A 20071-nucleotide genomic window follows, 5' to 3' on the forward strand; every position below is an offset into this window, starting at 1 on the left:
AAGCCATTGCTTCTTTTCCTGGTAAAGAGCATTAAGAGCCACTTCATCATTCGTCCCACACTGTCAGCATGCGACTCTCTCCCTGCACATTAATCATGCCATTACGGCTGAGCCAGGCCAAGGAATGGAAAAAGAAGAAAACATATAATTTTAATGGCGTTGGGAATTGATTTCAGTTGTCAGTGCCGACACATCAAGTCGTGTTCATTGGACCAGTAGTTTAATATCATGGCGTATTCCATCATTGTCGTTCCTCCGTTCAAAATCATCAACCGATTTGTCAACTCACCTAAAATGCTTACATTGTAGTGTTTTATTTTCTCCTTTCAGCGTATCGGTTTCATTCCCGAAATACTGTATGGGCAAAGGGAAAATTACGCAATCCCTTTTAAAACAGATGGGCTCCATAATTTAGCAGTTAACAAATGCGGCAATTTCATTAACTTTTAGGACCATTTCTGCTTAGGAGATTTGCTTTTGTTTGGTTAAAACAGTTAACTGCTGACGTGCCCTCTTGGTCCGCCATTGTTAGTGTTTTTGTGCGGAACCTGAAAGGCAAGGATAGATTTACGAATCCAGCTCCTTCTGCCCGGAGGTATTGATAGACCGCTCGTCACACCATATCTCATTGCCAGTATTGATTGCGCTGTATTTCAGGGGGGAGGGGGCTGTGACCTTAGATGCTGTCGTGGACTGTCACTCACTTCCCGTCAAGGGTCACACGTGCCCTCACACAACCCTGCATAAGATCTCTCCTTCTATTGCTCCTGTAGAGCACTCCGTCTGATTATCAACAGAGCACTATCTTCAGCTGGATGTAGAACGCTTCAAGTAGGGATGGATCTAAATCTGAATACATAAATGCAGTACAAATGTACTTCATCAGCCCTACAGTCAGTACACCCATACTGAAGACGGTTGCCAATAAATATCTCTTGTTATGATGAACAATAGAGTATAAGGACACATGTTCCTGCAGGAAAACTACACTTTTCTCACAAATGAAATTAGCTTTCCAATCCAAACAGACCTCGAGATGTGCTGTCAGAGATTCACTTGGAGACAAACACGTATAGCCTGTGTTATACACTGCATTCTGTCTGCACTCTAAACAAGTGTTAGCCTGTGCCCGTGTGTTTACATGTGCCGGTGTATGTGTGTGTGTGTGTGTGTGTGTGTGTGTGTGTGCAGTTGGTTCCATGTGTTTTGCATCATGAAACCACCTTGAAATATCGTAGGTTTGGATTATTTGTGCCTCCGTTTATGTTTGTGTTGGCATGCGTGGGGCCGCTCTGGAAGTGTGACAGGTGAAGCCTCCACCTGGCCCCGCTCGGTCCACCTGCTCCCTCGCTGGCAGGTGACGCAGGAGGGGGACGGCTGTTGCCACAGGGAACAGGCAGACTGGTGAAACGATTTCTTTTAGGGGCAATCTGGAGGACCGTGGGTGAGCACTTAGTTCCTCAGGGGCTACTGACATCTGTCAGCGCTTGTGGAGTGGCACAAAAGGCAACACGTAATTAACTTCATTATCTCACCTGGCATTGTTAGTCTGGGCACGAGCATATTCTTTTATCCTTTAACAGTGTGCAGGCTGTATTAAATATGAGGCTGCGCATCAGTTTGCTCCTTGGCTCTGTGGTGTATTTCTGTCTCCTGCTTGTGTTTCCTTGGAGCGCCTCCTCTGAAGCCCCGACCCCCTTCATGTTGGTACCATTATAGCTCCTGTGATTGTACTTCTCTCTCTCGCTCTCTCTTTCCATGTGTGTTTTTGTGCATCCAATGCCACCGCACACAGAAGCTTCCACTGACAGCATATGTGTGTGTGCTGCCTGGGCCACGTGACTGGAAGGCATCCCGCATGTTGAATTGAATGCATGTCCTGTTTCTGAAACAGACAGCGAGCTACAATGGATGAAGATATTTTGATGAAGAGATGACTAATGCCTGGGAGATCCGCGGTGGAGTAATGCGGATGGATGCTGGTTTGCCTGCGCTGCTTAATTTACTGCACACAGTGACAGGATTCCAAGCGGCGGCGTGAATTTGTTTGAGTTTGATTAAACAATTCAGAAAAAACAGCTCTAATTGGAAATATCGAAAAAGAAATACTGCGTCTACTATCAAAGGATTCCACTGTAATATATTCCCAGGTACATACGGTGCAGTGAACCTAAGACCGATGAATGTCCTTTTCTAATCACATCATAAACAAGGCCAGTAGTACAGCATGTGTTTCAAAAGAGGGTGCCATACTGCAGTTATTGACTGGGGAAGATGCCAGCAAATTTGCATTTCTCAGCAGGATTTTGTCAAAGGGGGGGAAAAAAATGGGGAAACCCCCTTGAACCGAATAAAGCCCACAGAGATTTTCGGTCTCATGAAAGTAGGCCTCGCAGTGGTGGCAAAACGAATGCCATCCAAACTGTGTCTCATGAGCGAGGCGTGGGTTAGTACAGAATTACTCCACAACAGCACGCCCATTGGTTCAGAGAGGAAAAGACAGCTCAATCCACTGCTGGCGTGCTGGTGAGGGGAGGACAACGTGGAGCGATGAGGATCCAGGAGAGGAAGCAGGCATGGGGGAAAAAGAGCTCCATGTGGAGAGGAGATGCCGTCAAATACGGACCTGAGCAAATCTGACGATAAGACGAGAGCAAGAAAAGGAATCGAACACGGAAGAAGAAAAGCTGAAGGCTTGCAATATATAGTTGCCATGGAGATGAGCAAGTCTACCAAGCCTCGTCATTTCACTGACTCCTCCCGTGAACGCAGGGATAAAAATAGATACGGGCAGAGAACAAAGAGCCATTTAGGAGAAGAAAAAAAAGACAAAAAGTCAAGATGAGTAAAGAAGAAAGGTTGTGGTAACATTGGGACATGTGCTTGGTGGTGGAGCAAATGGTGGAGCAGAGTGAGTGATAGACACAGCCTGCTTGTCTCGAGGAAATCCCACCATTACCATTTGTTGTTATTTAAGCAACAGAGGAACAATGTGAGGGGCGGCTGACTTTGACTTCACGAGCCACAACGGCCACATACACACAACAAAGACATCATTCTTATTCTTCCTGCTCCTCATCTCTGTTTTCATCCTCTTTTATTGTCATTATCATTTGAATCATTATCATAATTATAATTATTACAATCAGTATTACCAAGCAGTATTGGTAACATCATGCAGGTTGCGTGTGTATTGTGTGAAAAAAGATTGTAATATCTATTCTTTATTGTTTTTCATTTATCATCTTATTTTTTCTAACTTTACCAGTAATAGTGATGATGATAATAATAATTATAGTAACAATAATAAAATCCGCAATAGCAATAATAATAATCGTGCAGTGCCAAAAATATTATCTGATCACTGATCTGTTAAGCCACATTACAGGGTCTGTTTCTCAAGTTATCCTTCCTCTCAATTATTAATATCGGAGCAATAGGAGCTACGGTTATGGGAGTTTTGATGATTTGTTTGAGAGGTGTTTCCCTGTTTTATCTCCATGAAATGGCTTCAGGCACACAGGTGTTCGCGATTGAGCCAATTAGTGATGTTGATAAACACACAGTCTCACAGACACACGCGCACTCCTCTCTCTCTCTTTCTCTCTCGCTCTCCCGCTCTCTCGCTCTCTGTGTGTCTCTCATACAGTCACACGTTTGACAACACTCATTTGCGTTGCTGGGTGTGTTCGGAGGCAGGCCTGGTTTCTTTAAAATGGCTGCAGAAGTGAAACTCTGGACTCCTCCATTCAGATACCGTCACTGGTTCGTACATGCAGCATCGTGTGTGCAAGCTGCACTCGCAAGCCATCAAAACAACAAACCTAAAATCAAAATGGGCTCATTGTGTTGACTCAGGGGAGAAGACGGGGCCCGGAGAGAGACCCAGAGAGTGGCAGCTGGCCCAAGCTAACAGGACAACTGCTAATGGGACACCCCATCTGCTGCTCCGCTTTCCCTGCCCACCGCCCATCCTAGTGCCAACCTCTGGAAAATGTCCTGAGCTCCCCTGCTGTTTGGCATCCGTCATCTCATAAGATTATTTACACCGACATCCACAATGCCATGAAGATCTGACACTGCAACTTCTAGTGCGTGAAATCAAATTGCGAACGATCAGCAGTGGACGGTGCATTCAGTGAAGTATTGCTCTCAAGTGTATTATTTGATTCACTGGACTGTTTCCATTTAGAGAGCTTCTATACTTCATGGTTTTACTTTATACTTTGACACTGGACTTTTTACTCTGCTACATGCAAAGTGTCAACGTTGAGACTTTGGGCAAACTTGTTTAAGCTCGACATGACACATTGCTATGTAGTTTAAACATGGGGGAAAGTTGCTCCAACTGGAACTCCAACAAGTTGCTGCGTTCATGTTAACACATTAATAACAGAAAGACTACTTTTACTTTTGATCCTCAAGTACATTTGACCTTTTTACTTTTATTCTGATACATTTTCTAAATGCAGTACTTTCATTTTAAATAGATTATTTCATATTCTGGCGCTAAAAACAACCTCTGAAGTCGTCTTAAATTAATAAATTCAGTATTATTGTGATTATTTTGATTAGGGTACTTTTTCTTTTTCTTCTTGACCTTCTATCTTGTTAATTGTCTGAAGCAACATTTAAAAGCCTCAATAAAAGGTTTTATGACAAAAAAATTTATAAATTCATAACTTGATAAACATGTTCCATCTTAGATGAAGTCCCAGCAACCGTTCATCCATCCGCTGCCACGCAACAACGTCCAGATGTGTCTGTCGTGGTGAGACGGCTTTTCCATTAACAAGTAGGCCTAAGGAACATTGACCCCCCGGACCTCTCTAATTTCTAAAGTGCAAAGTGTCACTCTCCTCCGCAGCATATATAATAGCCTCTTTTCAGATTTATAGCTGCCATCAGTCAGTTGTCGGCACGCCAGACACCAGAGTTATGGTGATTATCATGACGTGAACCCTCCACTTCCTCATTCCTTTCATCTCCTGCGTGGACCAACAACACATGGATCAAACCTGCCTTTGCAGCACCATCTGGTGACCACTGCTGTGATTCAGGAAGCTTTATCCCAGATGAATGAAGGAAAAGAAATTCAACTCCGACACGTCTTCGCTCCACACCTGTAATACCACTCTGGTCCTCTGGATGGTGTCTCAAACCTGTGTCCTCCCTCCTCAACGGTGGCCTGGGGTATTTTACAACCTGCACACACACAACTAATGTGAGAATTATTCTCCTTTTCTGCTTCATTATTGGCACAGTTCCTCCTAAAGCCATTAGTCTTTGCTACATATGGATCGACTCCTCCGTGAAGGATTTGTGTTGGCCCTCGCATGTTATTATCTCACCTCCACCCACAGCTCTGATTAAAGCTGCTTCCTGAGAAGGTTCATTCTGCCACTACTGAAGACACACGTCTTACCGTTAGCAGCCACATATTAAGACAACACTGACTGTCCTTCCAAATGATCTATTGTTGCTTTAATAGAATTGTTTGCTTTTCCTTTGTTTGATGTGTGGTGTAAAAGAAAAAAAGGTTTCAAAACATTTTTAATTTCCCTTCATGGTTTATTCTTGAAATGTGCAGGATTTCCATAAATTACCCACTAGACCCACAAAAACACATTTTGTGTGTCAAACATTAAATGGCTAAATATTCCACAGCTCTTTAAATTCAAGCTTTTCACTGTTTCAATCTCTTGTTTCACGTTGCATTTGTAAAGCCACCAGCTGAGACCCTGACCTCTGAGCTCTCTGAGAGGAAGAGATGAGAGCATGCTTTGTTCACACGACGACTGACACAGTATATGATGTCATTTAAGCAACTGATTCTGACAGGAACTGTTGTAGTGATTTTTCTACACAACATAGGAAGAGAAAATGTGAATTTGAATAAGTGGCAATTTAGTTAAATACTATGGAAGTGAAAGCAAGTTTGAGACTAAACTGTGGCACATTCTAAATTTGTCAATTTATTTTCTCAATCAGCCTGTGAGTGATGTGGTCATGCATGAACATTACATTTTCGGCCAAAGCTGGATCCGCTTTTGGTTGTTTCATACGAGAGATTTCCGTACTCTGGCTTCATGCACAGTTGTTGTTTGTTCAATCACATCTGATCAAACCACTCCTACACAGTCCTGATGAGGCAGATTAGCTGAAGATTTGACTGTTGAACTCTTAATAAGTAATAACTAAGAATGTTATTTTTCCAAATATTAACACGAACATATGCTTATTTAGTCATAAATATTTCACATTATAGATAAATACTTCCTATTTTAAATCAAGTTTCCTGGGCTTTAGGACTCTAAGAGATACCTTGTCATTGGCACATTAGATACATTTGTATGTAAATTATCTGTTCAATTGTGATAAAATTAAGTTGTGTGTGTGATGAAGTGGAAAACATTTTTTTGTGACTCAAAAATCCCTTCTGGGGAATATTGGAATATGCCAATAAAGAGTGTGAGAGAGCATTGCAATTGTTAAACTATTAGTAAACACAGCCGTCTCTTTGGTGGAACTTTTAACAGCTTCTAAAACATAACAAGTGGCTCCAAGCAGATCATGTTTGTTATGGAAGGGGCCATAATCCAAGAAGGCCGGGAACCACTTGTTTAATCCTTAATAATGTTTTGTATTTTATAACCGTGCATCGGCTAAATCCTAAAAACAAAACGTCAAATCACAAAAAGTACGTCTTCTGAGATGGGAGACTGCTGGAGTACAGGCCAAATGTGTTGTTGGCTGCTTATTTGAATACTTTCTTTGAATAATATATAAATGCTCTAAACAACATATTTATGTTGCCATCTCATTTTTACAAGTGTGTGTTCAAACTGTCGCAAGATCTCGACAAAAAGAAACGCATTCTGTGCAGTGACTGGCGACGCAACAATGGAGACGTCAGATTTGAATCGTGACTGTGATTCATAACTCTGCTGAGCTGGCTTCAGGGGGAATAGATATGACTTCACTGTCGTGAGCTATTCTTGATTTCGCATTGACCTCCTGGGTCGTGGTTAAAAAGTTGGGCCATTGTTTTAAGGACCGTCTCTCATGCAAACTGTGGTTCCTTTAGGCAGATTCACAAAGAGCAGCAGCGGTAGTACACATATTGGTACTAACTTCTACAGCTCACTGGCTCTACAATTCATCACGACTACGGAAAAGAAGCCGCCTCATTACCACTCACAGAACTCCGTTTCATGGTGAAGTGCTACTAAATAGCTGTCTAAATACAGCCAGATTCACGCCCCTTCATCTTAGAGAACGCAAATATTCACACATCTCCCACAGCTTACACTGCGAAAAAATCCACCTGGTAGCTTCTGTCATCACTCTAACTTCCCTGGGGCCTTTTGTGTATGAGGACATTTTTAGAGATGGGTGCGAGCCACACACACGCAGTACACCCATCCGAACACTCCTCACGTCGTTTACTTCCTCACATTTGTGCAGTACGTCTGTGATAAAAGCCTGTCCTATTTCAACATTTGGTATTCCCAGCCCGCAGCCGCCGTTTGTCACATTGGTCGTGATGGCAAGTGCTCTCTTTACCAAGGACACACACCCTTCTCTTTACCAAGGACACACACCCTTCTCTTTACCAAGGACACACACCCTTTTAAATCAGTGCATAAACCTGTCCTCCTCTTTTGAGACCTGTTCTTGGTAGGCAGATGCATTATTTGTGGCACATTTTTTGCACCCATGGACTTGGGCGGTCCTCCGTATTTTGTCCGGTTAGTCTGCATAAGGCACTCTAATCAGCTAAAGGGGTACGCGATTTACATTCACTGTCAGTCCTCCCCTCAGTATCACCATTCCAGACATGGCCAAGGTCACTTTGCACCTGAATCCAACAAATAGTCTGTCCAGCATTGGCTGTTAACATTACGGACTCTTCTCTTCTCGGCCTTTGTCCCTTAACAGCAAAAGGAGGCTGTGTACACGGCGTGCATGACTTATCTATATAGTGCATGTACTAGCAGGGAGTCAGTCTGCATATGCAACCAGCTATTTGTCTAGATTACACACCCGGTGCAAGATAAGCCACTTCAAAGCATTTATCATAAAATTGCACATTACAGTAACACTGTGACATATCACAGCACAGTAGACAGTTAAAGAGGTGACCAGTGTAATCGGAGACATTAGCAGAAGCCACTTCAATATCTTCAGCTAAAGAGAAGCAACGGCATGAGCAAGCCACTCTGAGGAATAGATTATATGTCCTATGTGCAAATGATACAAACGTCAAGAAACACAAATGAAGAACGACTTGTTTAAAGCTAAGAAAGTTGGCCACCCTTAACTCTAAAGTCCCCTGTTTCCATGGTAACAATCTCAATGATACCTGCTGACCAGCGGCGTCGAAAGACAAAAAAAAAAGAGGAACCCGTGGTTCATGATGTGTGGTGAGCTATCTGGGTATATGGTGAAGAGCTTTGAGAGACTGCAGCAACCTGTTGGAGACATGCAGCAGTGAGGACGTCGTATCCTGAGCCTGAGTGATGAGTTAGCACCGAGCCCTGAAGCTGCAGCATCTCAGCTCTGCTACCGGTCTGCTACAGGTGGTTAGCAAGCTCAACAAATCAGACTGCAGCTAACTAAACGCAACTCCCCCCCCCCCCCCCCCCCCCCAGAGGGGGGAAGCTCTGGGGGATTCGACAACTCGTTCACCTCTAAGGTGTGGGAGAGGTCTGCGGGGTTCCATCTGAGGTCGGCAGATTTTGTCTCTCACAGTCCGATTCATAAGCTGATGTACAGTACATGTATCTGAACTGGAGACATCATCAGTGAGGTTAATAAACAGGCGTATACATCAAAAATGATCTCAATCAATCCATCAATGGTTGGCAGGGTTAGTGCTTGAAAAGTTTAAGTGAATAAGAAGTCTACATTACAATTAATATTTCACATGTGAATAAAGCCATTTAACATCTCTAACACAGAATCAGGATTATATATAATCCACATGTCGAATAAACTCCCACTTTACAACCATATTTAGTAGGTTTTGATGTCTTTTGACCTTCAAAACCAAATGAATGCTGACTGGGATTCGTCATTTTTCATGTTTATTTTTGGGGGATCCAATTTCAGTTCGTATAGACCATTTCTAAATTTAAATCAGGATGCTATGAATACCGTTTTCATGGTATTGGTTACGAAAAGAAATCACAGCACTGCACAGAGCGCGACCATATCCATCATACCATTGTCTCAACACATCGGGAGAAAGACGGTACAAGCAGTTGCACATCACACCCGCTGTCCAAAAGAAGATAGGAGGGGGGGGGGGGGCTGCACAAAAGCTGTTTCCCTAATTCATTTTGGATGTTAGGCGCTGATAGCAAAAACAATTACTGTAGCTGTAGGCAGTGATTTCACAGAGTGCTCTGGCGCTTCAACAGCACAAATAACAAGGGAACAGACCCAGAATGCTCCCACAGATTAAAGAGTACCGAGGCAACAGTCGCTGATGGAACAGGACGAGCCAATCGACCTGAAGGGACAGGGTGCTGTGATGAGTGAAAGAACCCCCCCCCCCCCCCTCCCCTCACCCCATTGTATACTGTGTTAAAAGAAAAACGACACTGGGTCATGTGCACGTAAAATCCCAGCAGAGGAATTGTAAGAGAGAAATACCAGTGAAAGAAGAGCACACACACTGAAATACCTTCAGCTTTGCAGCTTAGCGTTAAAGCTGCACCAGCACCACGATTAAATTACCATGTGTGTTGGGCTGCTGCGAGTTCATTGAGAGTTGTGATACAGTAATAAAGAGCAAAAAGAGGAACAGGATGAGAAAATGGTAGAAACTTATCGAGAAGTAAAAGAGCTTCTGTAGTGTGAGAAGGAAAAATAGGCCACGGCTAATCCCCAACATTAGAGCTCAGCATATGATTAGGGGGTGCAGGAGTAATTGCGTAACCACGAATGCCATTAAATCATAAAAATGATACTATTTTCCCGATCTTTCTCGTTTTGTGTTTCTCACTTCTACATCCCTGTGTTAATCTTTAAAAAACGGTAAAATCTTGAGCTTACGCAAACCCCTGAAACTCATTCTTTAAGCACGTAAGGCTGGATATTCACGTTTTGGTGGGGGACTAAAACCTGGACAAGGACTTTGCAGCTCGAATCAAATCAAACAATCAAAAAGACGCTTCCAGTGAAAAACAAACAAAAAAAAGCAAGTAAAAAACAAAGGAGATGGAAAAAACAAATCACAGATGCGGTACAGCACATCTGAAGATAATTTAATTCATAAATAAACGTCATTGCTATTACATTAAATTTGTTTATTTCTTACACTATCCCTTGTACCGGTATGTTTCTGTCATCGCACAAGGGAATCAAATCCCAAATTGAATATCATTGATATAAATCATTGCCAAAGATTTTTGTTGTATTTCATCTGATGGAAATTCTTCATCACTGTTTATTTTCATCAAAAACAAGACCCTCTCCTGAGTACAGCAAGTTGGCAAACTGAGAGGGTTGTTCCAGTTAGATAAAAGGAAATGCCCAACATGCATTCTTACAATCGGCTGTGATAAAACATTTGGCTGGCGCTTCGGTAACGCTGCTGAGAGAGTCGTGCATGCACAGCTGGGCCTGATCCAGTCTTGTGATGTAAACTATGGGTGGTGGTTTCCTTTCTGTTGTTGTTGATGAAAACACACTTAACTCCACTTAGCTCCACTGTGCTTGTTGGAAAGTTGAAGTCAAGAAGTAAATACTATAGTGCAGAGAGTTCATACCTCGGTTTATCAACCCAGTCGTGGTCTAATGTTTCTCGTCTCGCTAGAACTCAGCTTTCAGGTTTAAACTCAATACACGGCCAGATTAACACAGCTGACTGTAGGCACGGGCTTTTGATAAGGAAGAAGAATGCACGTAATAAAATGTGCACCGCCAAATCTATAGTGTGCAGCTTTAGGAATAAGCAAGTGAAATATGTTGCAGTTATATTCAATGTCAACTTTCTAATTAGAAGAAAATTGCAAACCAGGTGAAGAAAAGAGTTGCATGACTGAAACACGAGATAAAGTTCACCAGTTATTGACCAGTAAGCCATCTGTTGGTAATCTTTAGTGATAAGAGGGGCTGACATGACATGTGGTGATTATCTAAATGTATATACACGTAGCCGCAGACGTCCCTGAGATCCCCACCGAGACGATCTGAGGTTGCACTGCAGGCTCATAAGGAATTAAAAGGTCTGAATTGGACTTTCTGAAGCGATGTGCAGACGAGCGTAGTGAGGCTTACATCGGCATGATATGGTCCCGGGCTGTGTTGATTGGCTCAAAGTACAGCGACTGCATGTTGCAGTAATTGCAGAAGGTGGAGTGCCTTCTGGCTGGGAGCGGATGGGATCAACGACCGGTAATCTAGACAAGAGATGAAAGCAACGATAGCTTTGTTGTGGGCAGCAAGGGACGATAAAGGAGAAAGAGAAAAGGACTGAACCACTGTCTTCACTTGATCATTAAAACAGAGATTGCAATGGGTCTCCCGGTGGCTTAGCGCACTAAACCGTGTACCATGAAAGCAGCATCCCATAGTCCCATACCAGCATCCTCTCTCTCTCTCTCTCTCTCTCTCTCTCTCTCTCTCTCTCTCTCTCTCTCTCCAATCAATTCTTCCCCTGAATTTCAGCTGTGAAATAAAGCAAAAACAATGTCCAAAATGACTGTTGAAAAAATTGAATCAATCACCGTTTAATCTACCATACAAAAGTGTGATCACTAACTGTTAATAATTCAGATGGCTGTATTTAAAATGTGCATCCAAAAGTGCAATACTGTGGTCCAGCGTTCCACACAGCTCCCTTGAAGGGGTGAGCACTCTCAACCAGCGGTAATAAGCACTTGCAGCTAGACGCCATCAAAATTTATATCCCATCACACTAACTGTTTAACGCTGCTGCTGCTGTTTGTGGCAAGATCCCTGACAAGCTCTCACAATTTATACTGTTCCACCATCTGTACTGCTGGGGAAGCATCTCTGACAAGCCTTGTGCACTTGCCTGCAACATGTCAGTTCTTACCCTGAACAAGAGAAAGATTATGTTCACAATATGCGATAAGATTGGGACAGTGATTCTATGATGTCTATTCATCCATCTGCCATCCATCCATCAGGCACATTTGAATGTACTTGTGTGGTGGGGGAAATGGGTTTCTCTGACATAGTTTTCTTATTGCTACTGTGTGCCAGGAGCTCAACTGGAACAGTTATAAAACGGAGACATACCGATGTCTTTTTGAAAGAGACAGTGGGACTGGACAGGGCAAACTTAGAAGAAAACAATGCAGATGACAATACCGTACCCACAATCTTCATTCAGCATGCTAACATTAGCGAAGTAGTTCTGAACACAAAGTGCATCTGAGACTGATGTGAATGTCATTACTTTTGCAGGATTGGACAAATTCATATTTTGACCTGATTATGGCGCTTGGTGAAAAGTCAAAGGACGAACACAGTTCATCTTCAGGGGAACTTGAAGCTCTGTACCAATTCATGGCAATCCATCCAATAGTTGTTGAGCTATTTCAGTCTGAACTAAAATTAAGGACAGACCAACATTGGCATTCATGAGGCTAAAACTGTGACCTGAAAACAACAGCATGGTCACCAATACCACCTGGTGATAATTACTGCAATTTCAGCCCGTTATTTTTTGTTTTTTTTAAGTGAACCTAAACTACACCGTAAATACAGAAGCAACCGTACGGTATTTGGATTGACAGCATAGTTCCTGTGACCAAATATGGACGCTGTCAGCGGCAAACTAGGAGGAGTTACCACCTCAAAGTCATTTTCTCGTGTAAGGGAAGCAGAAAAAGCCTTTCCCTGAGAATACCACAGGCAGCAAACACAGTGCCGGGTAGACGTAGAAGACGAGAATCAACGGTCAATTTATTCAATTTCTTTGTTTCAGGTGTGGGGTTAATAAGACCAGTCGTGCCCAGTCGTGTGAAACCCCTAAGGCAGACAGTTAATCGTCCCTTACTCCACCCATATTATATAAAAGCTGATCATTAGTACTGGATGTTTTCCTGATTCAAGTCTGCATTTCTCACCTTGACATCACAGCCCCACGGCCCCAGTGGTGAGGGATTAAATTTCTGGCAAACTGGTTTACTCCTCTGCAACTCTGTGCCCGAGGCAAACATTGGGCTATTTTTTTTTTTTTTCAGTTTGAAATGTGTTATTGAAAATAGTGTCCTGCAGTGTGACGGCACAGCCACCTCATTATGAAAATGTTCATTCATCAAATTCAGAGGACAGAGAGTCCTTAAATGTCAAGCCATGTGTAGAGTATCAACTGAGTAACTGTGAAAACCTGACACTGTTTTCTGTTAATTGTCCCTTGTGGGAGCGCATAAAGAGGAAGAATGGCTTCAGTGTGCCTCGTTGGAACCAGGCAGTGTTATTAGCCACAATCTTTCCACTCAGTAAACAGAGCATCTCCATGCTGTGAAGTACTGCACTCAGAGAAATGAAAACATGATGACATACTCAAAATGAAAGAAGCCCTCACATCAGACCACAATCTGTAAAATTCCAGCAAAAATGTGAAGCTTCGTACAATTTAGCAGTTTTTCTGGTTGTTCTTAGACCTTCAAACATATACATCTTATTCTGAAAAGCTGAACAGTGGACCTGCAGCGCATGTATGAAGGAACAATGTCAAACATTCACCATTACACCATTTTAAATGTGAGGATTTGCTTTTTCTAGCAATGACTCTTATAATGTTGTAGATGTGAATTTAGCTGCTTTGATTTCGTGTTTAGAATAATATTGTAGATCTTTTATGAAAATGTAGCATCTTTTACAATGTTTAAAATGTGAAGTACAGTTGTTTCATTTATGAAAAATGATTCAGTTCCTTCACTCCAGTAAAAGTACTAATACCATACTGATGAAACAATCCACGACGAGTAAAAGTCCTGCATTCAAAACCTTCGTCAAGTATGTTATAATAAGCAAGGTGTACTTAAAAGTACCAAAAGTAGAAGTACCCGTGCAGTCAATAAAAAATTAAAAAATAAAATTAAAATAAATTAAAAAATAAATAAAAAAAAATAAAAAAAGGAAAGAAATTTAAAAAAAAGGAAAAAAATAAAAATAATAATAAAAAAAAAAATATATATATATCCTCCGCGAATCGCCACCTTATCGTGGTGGAGGAGTTTGAGTGGCTCAGTGATCCTGGGAGCTATGTTGTCCGGGGCATTAGCCCAAGGCAAAGAGGTTTCAGGGGAGAGCCCAGACTAAGAGCGGTTCAAAACGACCAATAGATAGCCCACGGACTTTAGCCACCTCGCCCGGACCAGGGAAACCGGGGCACCCTCCCGGAGCCAGACCCAGGAGGGGAGCTCGTAGGTGAGCGTCTGGTGGCCGGGCCTTTGCCCATGGGGCCCGGTCGGGCTCAGCCCGAATAAACACCATGGAGCAGCCACCCTGTGGACCCACCACCCGCAGGGACATGCATCGGGGTCGGGTGCTATGCAGACCGGGCGGCGGGTCGTGCGGGAGGCCTGGGCATGCCGATCGCCGGCGGCATGGACTAACTCTAGGGACGTGGAACGTCACCTCGCTAGCGGGGAAAGAGTCGGAGCTGGTGCAGGAGGTGGAGCGATACCAGCTAGATATAGTATGGTTCTCTTCACTGTCAGATAATTAAATGTAGCAGATTAGAGGATGAAGGCATTTCAATTGTACTGTACACTTGCTTATGTTTGGAACAAACTATTGAGTTGTAAATGTACATAAATGCCTGTAATTCTCAGCCAGCATAACGACTCCTGCTTATATGACTCTTACTAAGTGCTGAATGCAATGCTTTATACATAACAAACACTTATTAGATTAACACTGGGGAGCAATGTTAGATTAACTATGAAAAACAATTGACAGTACAAACCATCACATTGATATGAACCCTTGAAGGATGATCTGATTGGTGTTTGAAGCACCAATCGTGGATTTCATGTCATTAGTCTGACACTGATCACTGAGTGAGTGTTTCTGTACAAACACCGTGAAATGTTTTGCACTTTTGCCTAAAACTTGAATAGAACCTATAAAACTAAATATATATCCTATTAAACTAAATCTGCTTTACGTCACCACAACATGCTTTGTGTGGAGCTAATCAACAGGTGAGTTTTATTACATGAACTCTAAATTGACAGTGATAGTACCGGTATGTAGGTTACCATTAAATTAACCAAACCACACCTGCTGTTATATCTTTGGGCAGACGGATCACTGAAACCATTCTCATGACTTTCATTTGTTAACAGGAGCCTCTCTGGGATTAAGCAGCATCCTGAGTCTGTGTGGTGGAAATCAGTTGCTTCAATGGATCAACGTGTAACACACTGCTAGTTTGAGTAACATTTATTTATTGTCGGGTCCTTTGTAACACTTATGATCGGTCCATGATCAACTGAAACATCATAGCTGTGGTACTTAAAAAGAAGAGAGGAGACAATTGAAAGGCAACATGGTTCTCAAGTCATAAATCATAAATACGTCCATTTTACCTCAATCTGACATTTGCTAATAATCTAAATTGTGGCAGTCTAAACGTGATTCAAAAGACTGAAGTGAGATGAGGTCGAGGTCACTGGGTGTGCTTCTGAAGCCAGGTCCTCAGGTGTTCTACCTGTGCAGTAACACTACTCTTGGCCGTGCCTCCGGGGGCGCTGCACTGCTCCACACTGCTGCTGTAGTCCCACACCGACGACACGTCACTTCCAAACAGAGGGCTGAGATAAAAGAGAGGGCCAATGTGAGAAAATCCAAGTGGCTGTTGTAGAAAATCCTGTTCCATTAAACAATGGGTGTTATTCTTTCTGGTTGTGTGTGTGTGAGAATGAGAAGAAGAGAGTCACCTCACAGCACTCAGGTCACCCACAGTGAGTTGATTCAGGGCGATATTTTTGGATTCAGCTGCAAACACAGCTTTACCGGAAATACCATGAGCCTCTCTGAACGGCACCTGCAACACAGAAGAACACACGGTTACACAACAACACACAAATACACGTAACACCATGTCAAATATTATAGCTATCTCACATATAAAGCATTTTACATCCACCTGTTCTCTGTGGTTGTTGTTAAATAGAGTGACCAGAAAAGCCTTGACGTAGCTAAGATGTTGTTTCTCACTTAGTGGAACAGTCTGCATGAAGGCGAGTACCCATCTGATTTAATATAATCTTGACAGCATTTTAAGAATATTCACATTGCACTGTTTGATTCAACAAACATCGTCTTTTATTTTCTATTGAATCAAATGTCGTTAAAATTACTTTTCTTACAATTTGCATTTGGATGGGAGTATACCTAAACACCACTCACCCCCTTCCTCACAAGGTAGTAGGCCAAGTCAGTAGCCAACATGTCCGGACTGAGGGCGGCTTCCATCACACTCTGGTTAATCTGAAACAAACAGAGAGAGGTCAGGTTTTTATACAAAGTAAAAGAAAGCATCCACAGCAAAGTTTTTCAGAATAATCAACACTGAAGTCTCTGACCTTGAGAGTGGACATGACTCCAGTTGTCACCTGCAGCACCGCGTGAACCGTATCATAGCAGTCGAACACGGCCTCCTTATCCTCCTGGTGAAGGATGACGAGGACAGCGTGACAAAACAAGTTAAGAGAGGAAATATCCAGAGAAACAATGAAGTGAAAGCTCACAAAGACACACTTTCATACCTGCAGGTCTTTGTTGTAGCTGCTGGGCAGGCCCTTCAGAGTCATCATGAACCCTGCACACTGAAATAAAGACAGTCAACAGTTTGACAAGACAGCTTTGATTCTGCAGAAAAATACAACATTAGCTTTACACATGAATCCTTTTCTAATCAGTGAAAGAGAACAGCATAGAAATAAGCAACATTGTTGCAACAGGAAGCAACTTTAGCATTTATGGGACACGTGGTCTTCACTTGCACGAATTGCAATGATCACATGTTTGCAGAAATTATACCAAAATATCACCTTTTATTTTTAAAGGAGCCATTTCAGCATCATTTGTTTGTTTTTTTACACCATCTGATCAAAAAAGGCAGTGGACGTGAGCTCTGCTGACACAACATAACTGCCAACGTGGGCCCTTCAATGAACAGAAAAACAAGACGATCTAACAAAGAGTATCTTTAGTCGGAGGTGTTACGTTGCCAAAGACGCGTCCTGCTTTACTCCTGATCAGCTCCAGGCTGTCAGCATTCTTCTTCTGGGGCATCAGACTGCTGCCTGTGCTACATACACAACGAGTATAGAAATATAGAGGAGTGAATATGAGGGCGACACGAGTTTCAACTGCTCAATAAATGACTGGGCTTCATGAAGAGTACAGCACAGCAGTAACACCAGCATTAAGACTCAGAATGAACTTCACAAGGCCAGATTGAAAGTGGAGGTGGACAACTTCAGTGACAGCAATGATTTCATATTTTCATTTGCCACCATACAGTATGCAACATGAGGTTTAAACAGTCGTTGAATACAATGTATTTTTGTCAAAATGACCAGATATACACATTTATCATCAAGTGCAGTGATCACTGTTTGACAAACATCACTCACCGTTAGAATTCACCCAGACATTTTAACATATTTATTATTATTTCCAAATGTAAACTGTAAATTAGGACCACGTAATACAAAACAGGAACTGACCTGTAAGCGTCAGAGAGCGAGACGACGGAGAACTCCTTCGTGCTGTACAGCATCAGGTCCTCGGCCATCTTACTGAGATGGGTCAAACACAAGGAAGCCCAGAACAAGAACTCCGCTAAAGAAACACACAGAACATGAGGTCACTTAGGAAAGACTATTTCATTTTAATGGATGAGAGCGCCGACACACACGTATGGTTCACGTACCAACAAAGTCCCGTTGGCCCGTGGCATCCATGCTGTTAAGACTGATGCCATCAAACTCCAACTCTACAGACAGGACGTTGTTTCAGTTTTTTTTTATTTTACACAAGTGGCCTGACCTTTCCGCAGTAGCTCCCTGTCGATGTCAAAAGGTGTTCCAGCGATGGCCCCGCTGAAAACAACAAGAATCATTCTCATTAACTGGTCCTCTCTGTGGGTGAAACTCAGTGTCGGATAGTTAGCGTGTGTTCACAGCGTACCTGCCGAGAGGTAAAACATTCACTCTTTTCTTGATCTCCAGAAGTCGGTCCACGTCTCTGCTTAGAGCAACGGCATGACTGAGGGTTGGTTCGACCAGCGAGCGGGGAAACAAACGCACGAGAATGACGTGAACAATACATCTAATATAGAAAATAAAGTGTCAGACGTGTAGGATTCGCTTCATTTAAGGTTTTCATTTTCACATCATTGCAAATTAAATATATTTCGATTTTGGACTGATGGTTGGACAAAACAAGCAATCTGACGATGTCATGGGCATATTTTTTTAATTCAATTAAATGTTTTGATGTTCTTCACATTTTATAGACTACGTGAAACAATCACATGAATCCAGAATGAATGCAAAAATATCATCGTGAGTGACGACAACCGTCGTTCACAAGTACAGCGCTGCTCTCTGACCTGTTAAACCGCAAGATGACTAACAGCTACCACAGAGTTGCTTTTGTTGATTTCACATGCTTCACTGGAGTCCTTGCTGCTGTCTTGACTGCACTCACTACACTGGCTTCTGTCAAACCCACGCACACCTCTGTGACACACACACACAAACACTTCTCCAACCAGCACTTGTTTGATCTCGCAGCGGCTGTGCTGATGTGCTTTTTGAGTTGTGACATTTGAATCGGGGCTTAAAGTCACACGAACTCACCGGTGTTGATTATCGCACTGTTTTCGTTGACAGGGCCGACACATTCGGGAGGCTCCTGGAGACTTTACGTGATTGTAGACATGAGGTCACATCGGTCCATTGATCATACAGAGAATCCCAGAGCGAACAAGATAATTGCTCCAGAGCCTTTCGTTACCTCCTTCAGTGATCGTAAAGCTCATGACCCTTCTTGTCAGCCTCTCTCTGCCACCATGCTGATCAATTCCAGTCATCAAACGGTCTTCATTGATCGACAGTAAACCGGGTATGATCAATATTTTTTCGTAATTTCTTAAGACTCAAAGATCCGGTGGTGATTTGTGTTAGCGTTGTTAGTGGGTATAAAAACCAGAAACAGCTTCCAACCTGACCTAGAAACATGGGGATGGAGTGGATCAGGACTTTTAGGAACTGCATTTCACGAACCTCAAACTGCCATCACTGTATATCACAAACTGCTGGAAGCCACCTAACCCTTGAGATGAATTTTCAGACTTCGGGTCCCAGATACAGTAAAGTTGTTTCGCTTCCTTCACAGCCGCTCGATGCTCTTTTTTATCTGCCTCTGAAGATGCCTTTGGCTGTTGATGAAAGCCCCGGCCACATTTTTCCAAGCTGTAAACTGTTCACTGTTGAGCCCTGGCTGCAGGCTCAGAGTGTTTCCGCTGCCTTTGTGCTTTTTACTTCCATATGCCTGATCTAAAGCGTTTACTGCATCTTCCTATGGCACAGAGTGAGCCCTCCAAAGTAAACAGAAAGCTGAACGATGGACTCCCGTCTTACAGGCTGGCGTTTGTTCTCTTTGGCACTGCAGAACATTGACGTTAGTGCGCTCGCAGTCCCTTGTGTACCCAGGCTGAGCTAACTTGTGCCTACTCAATAATTCTTTCTTATTTTCTCCCCACCTAAAATGGCAGAATGATGTATGGTTGTCTCTCATGACACATCAATAATTAATTTCTGTTGGTTCAATTTGAATGACTACTTCCGCGCTCTGCAGCAAATGGCTACGCTGCCAGTGCCAAATCTGTGTTCAGAAATCCTTGCAGGATCTACACAGGAGTCATAAAAAAAATCTTGAAACCACGGTTTCTCCTTGGTAAAACCCACATCACAGCAGCAAACTCTTTGAAGCCTACAGAGCTGGCTGGGCTCTTTTTCAGTGATGCTACGTGTAGCTCAAACCACCAGGGCCGGCCTGG

At 42.8% G+C, this 20071-nt stretch overlaps 1 protein-coding gene across 1 annotated transcript; it reads right to left on the reverse strand.

Moving 5' to 3' along the window:
* Positions 1 to 15664: 15664 nt before the first annotated feature.
* Positions 15665 to 18913, reverse strand: LOC306788046 (argininosuccinate lyase-like; the record flags this gene model as incomplete). The annotated part of the gene is made up of 11 exons (XM_079283374.1): positions 15665 to 15809; positions 15936 to 16042; positions 16408 to 16488; positions 16584 to 16667; positions 16767 to 16826; positions 17227 to 17311; positions 17733 to 17847; positions 17939 to 18001; positions 18055 to 18107; positions 18196 to 18336; positions 18870 to 18913. The coding sequence occupies 11 exons, from the start codon at positions 18911 to 18913 to the stop codon at positions 15665 to 15667; spliced, it is 978 nt and encodes a 325-aa protein (XP_079139500.1).
* Positions 18914 to 20071: the final 1158 nt, after the last annotated feature.

Source organism: Melanostigma gelatinosum, assembly GCF_949748355.1.
Source record: "Melanostigma gelatinosum genome assembly, chromosome: 14".
In the NCBI taxonomy this organism is placed as follows: Eukaryota; Metazoa; Chordata; class Actinopteri; order Perciformes; family Zoarcidae; genus Melanostigma; species Melanostigma gelatinosum.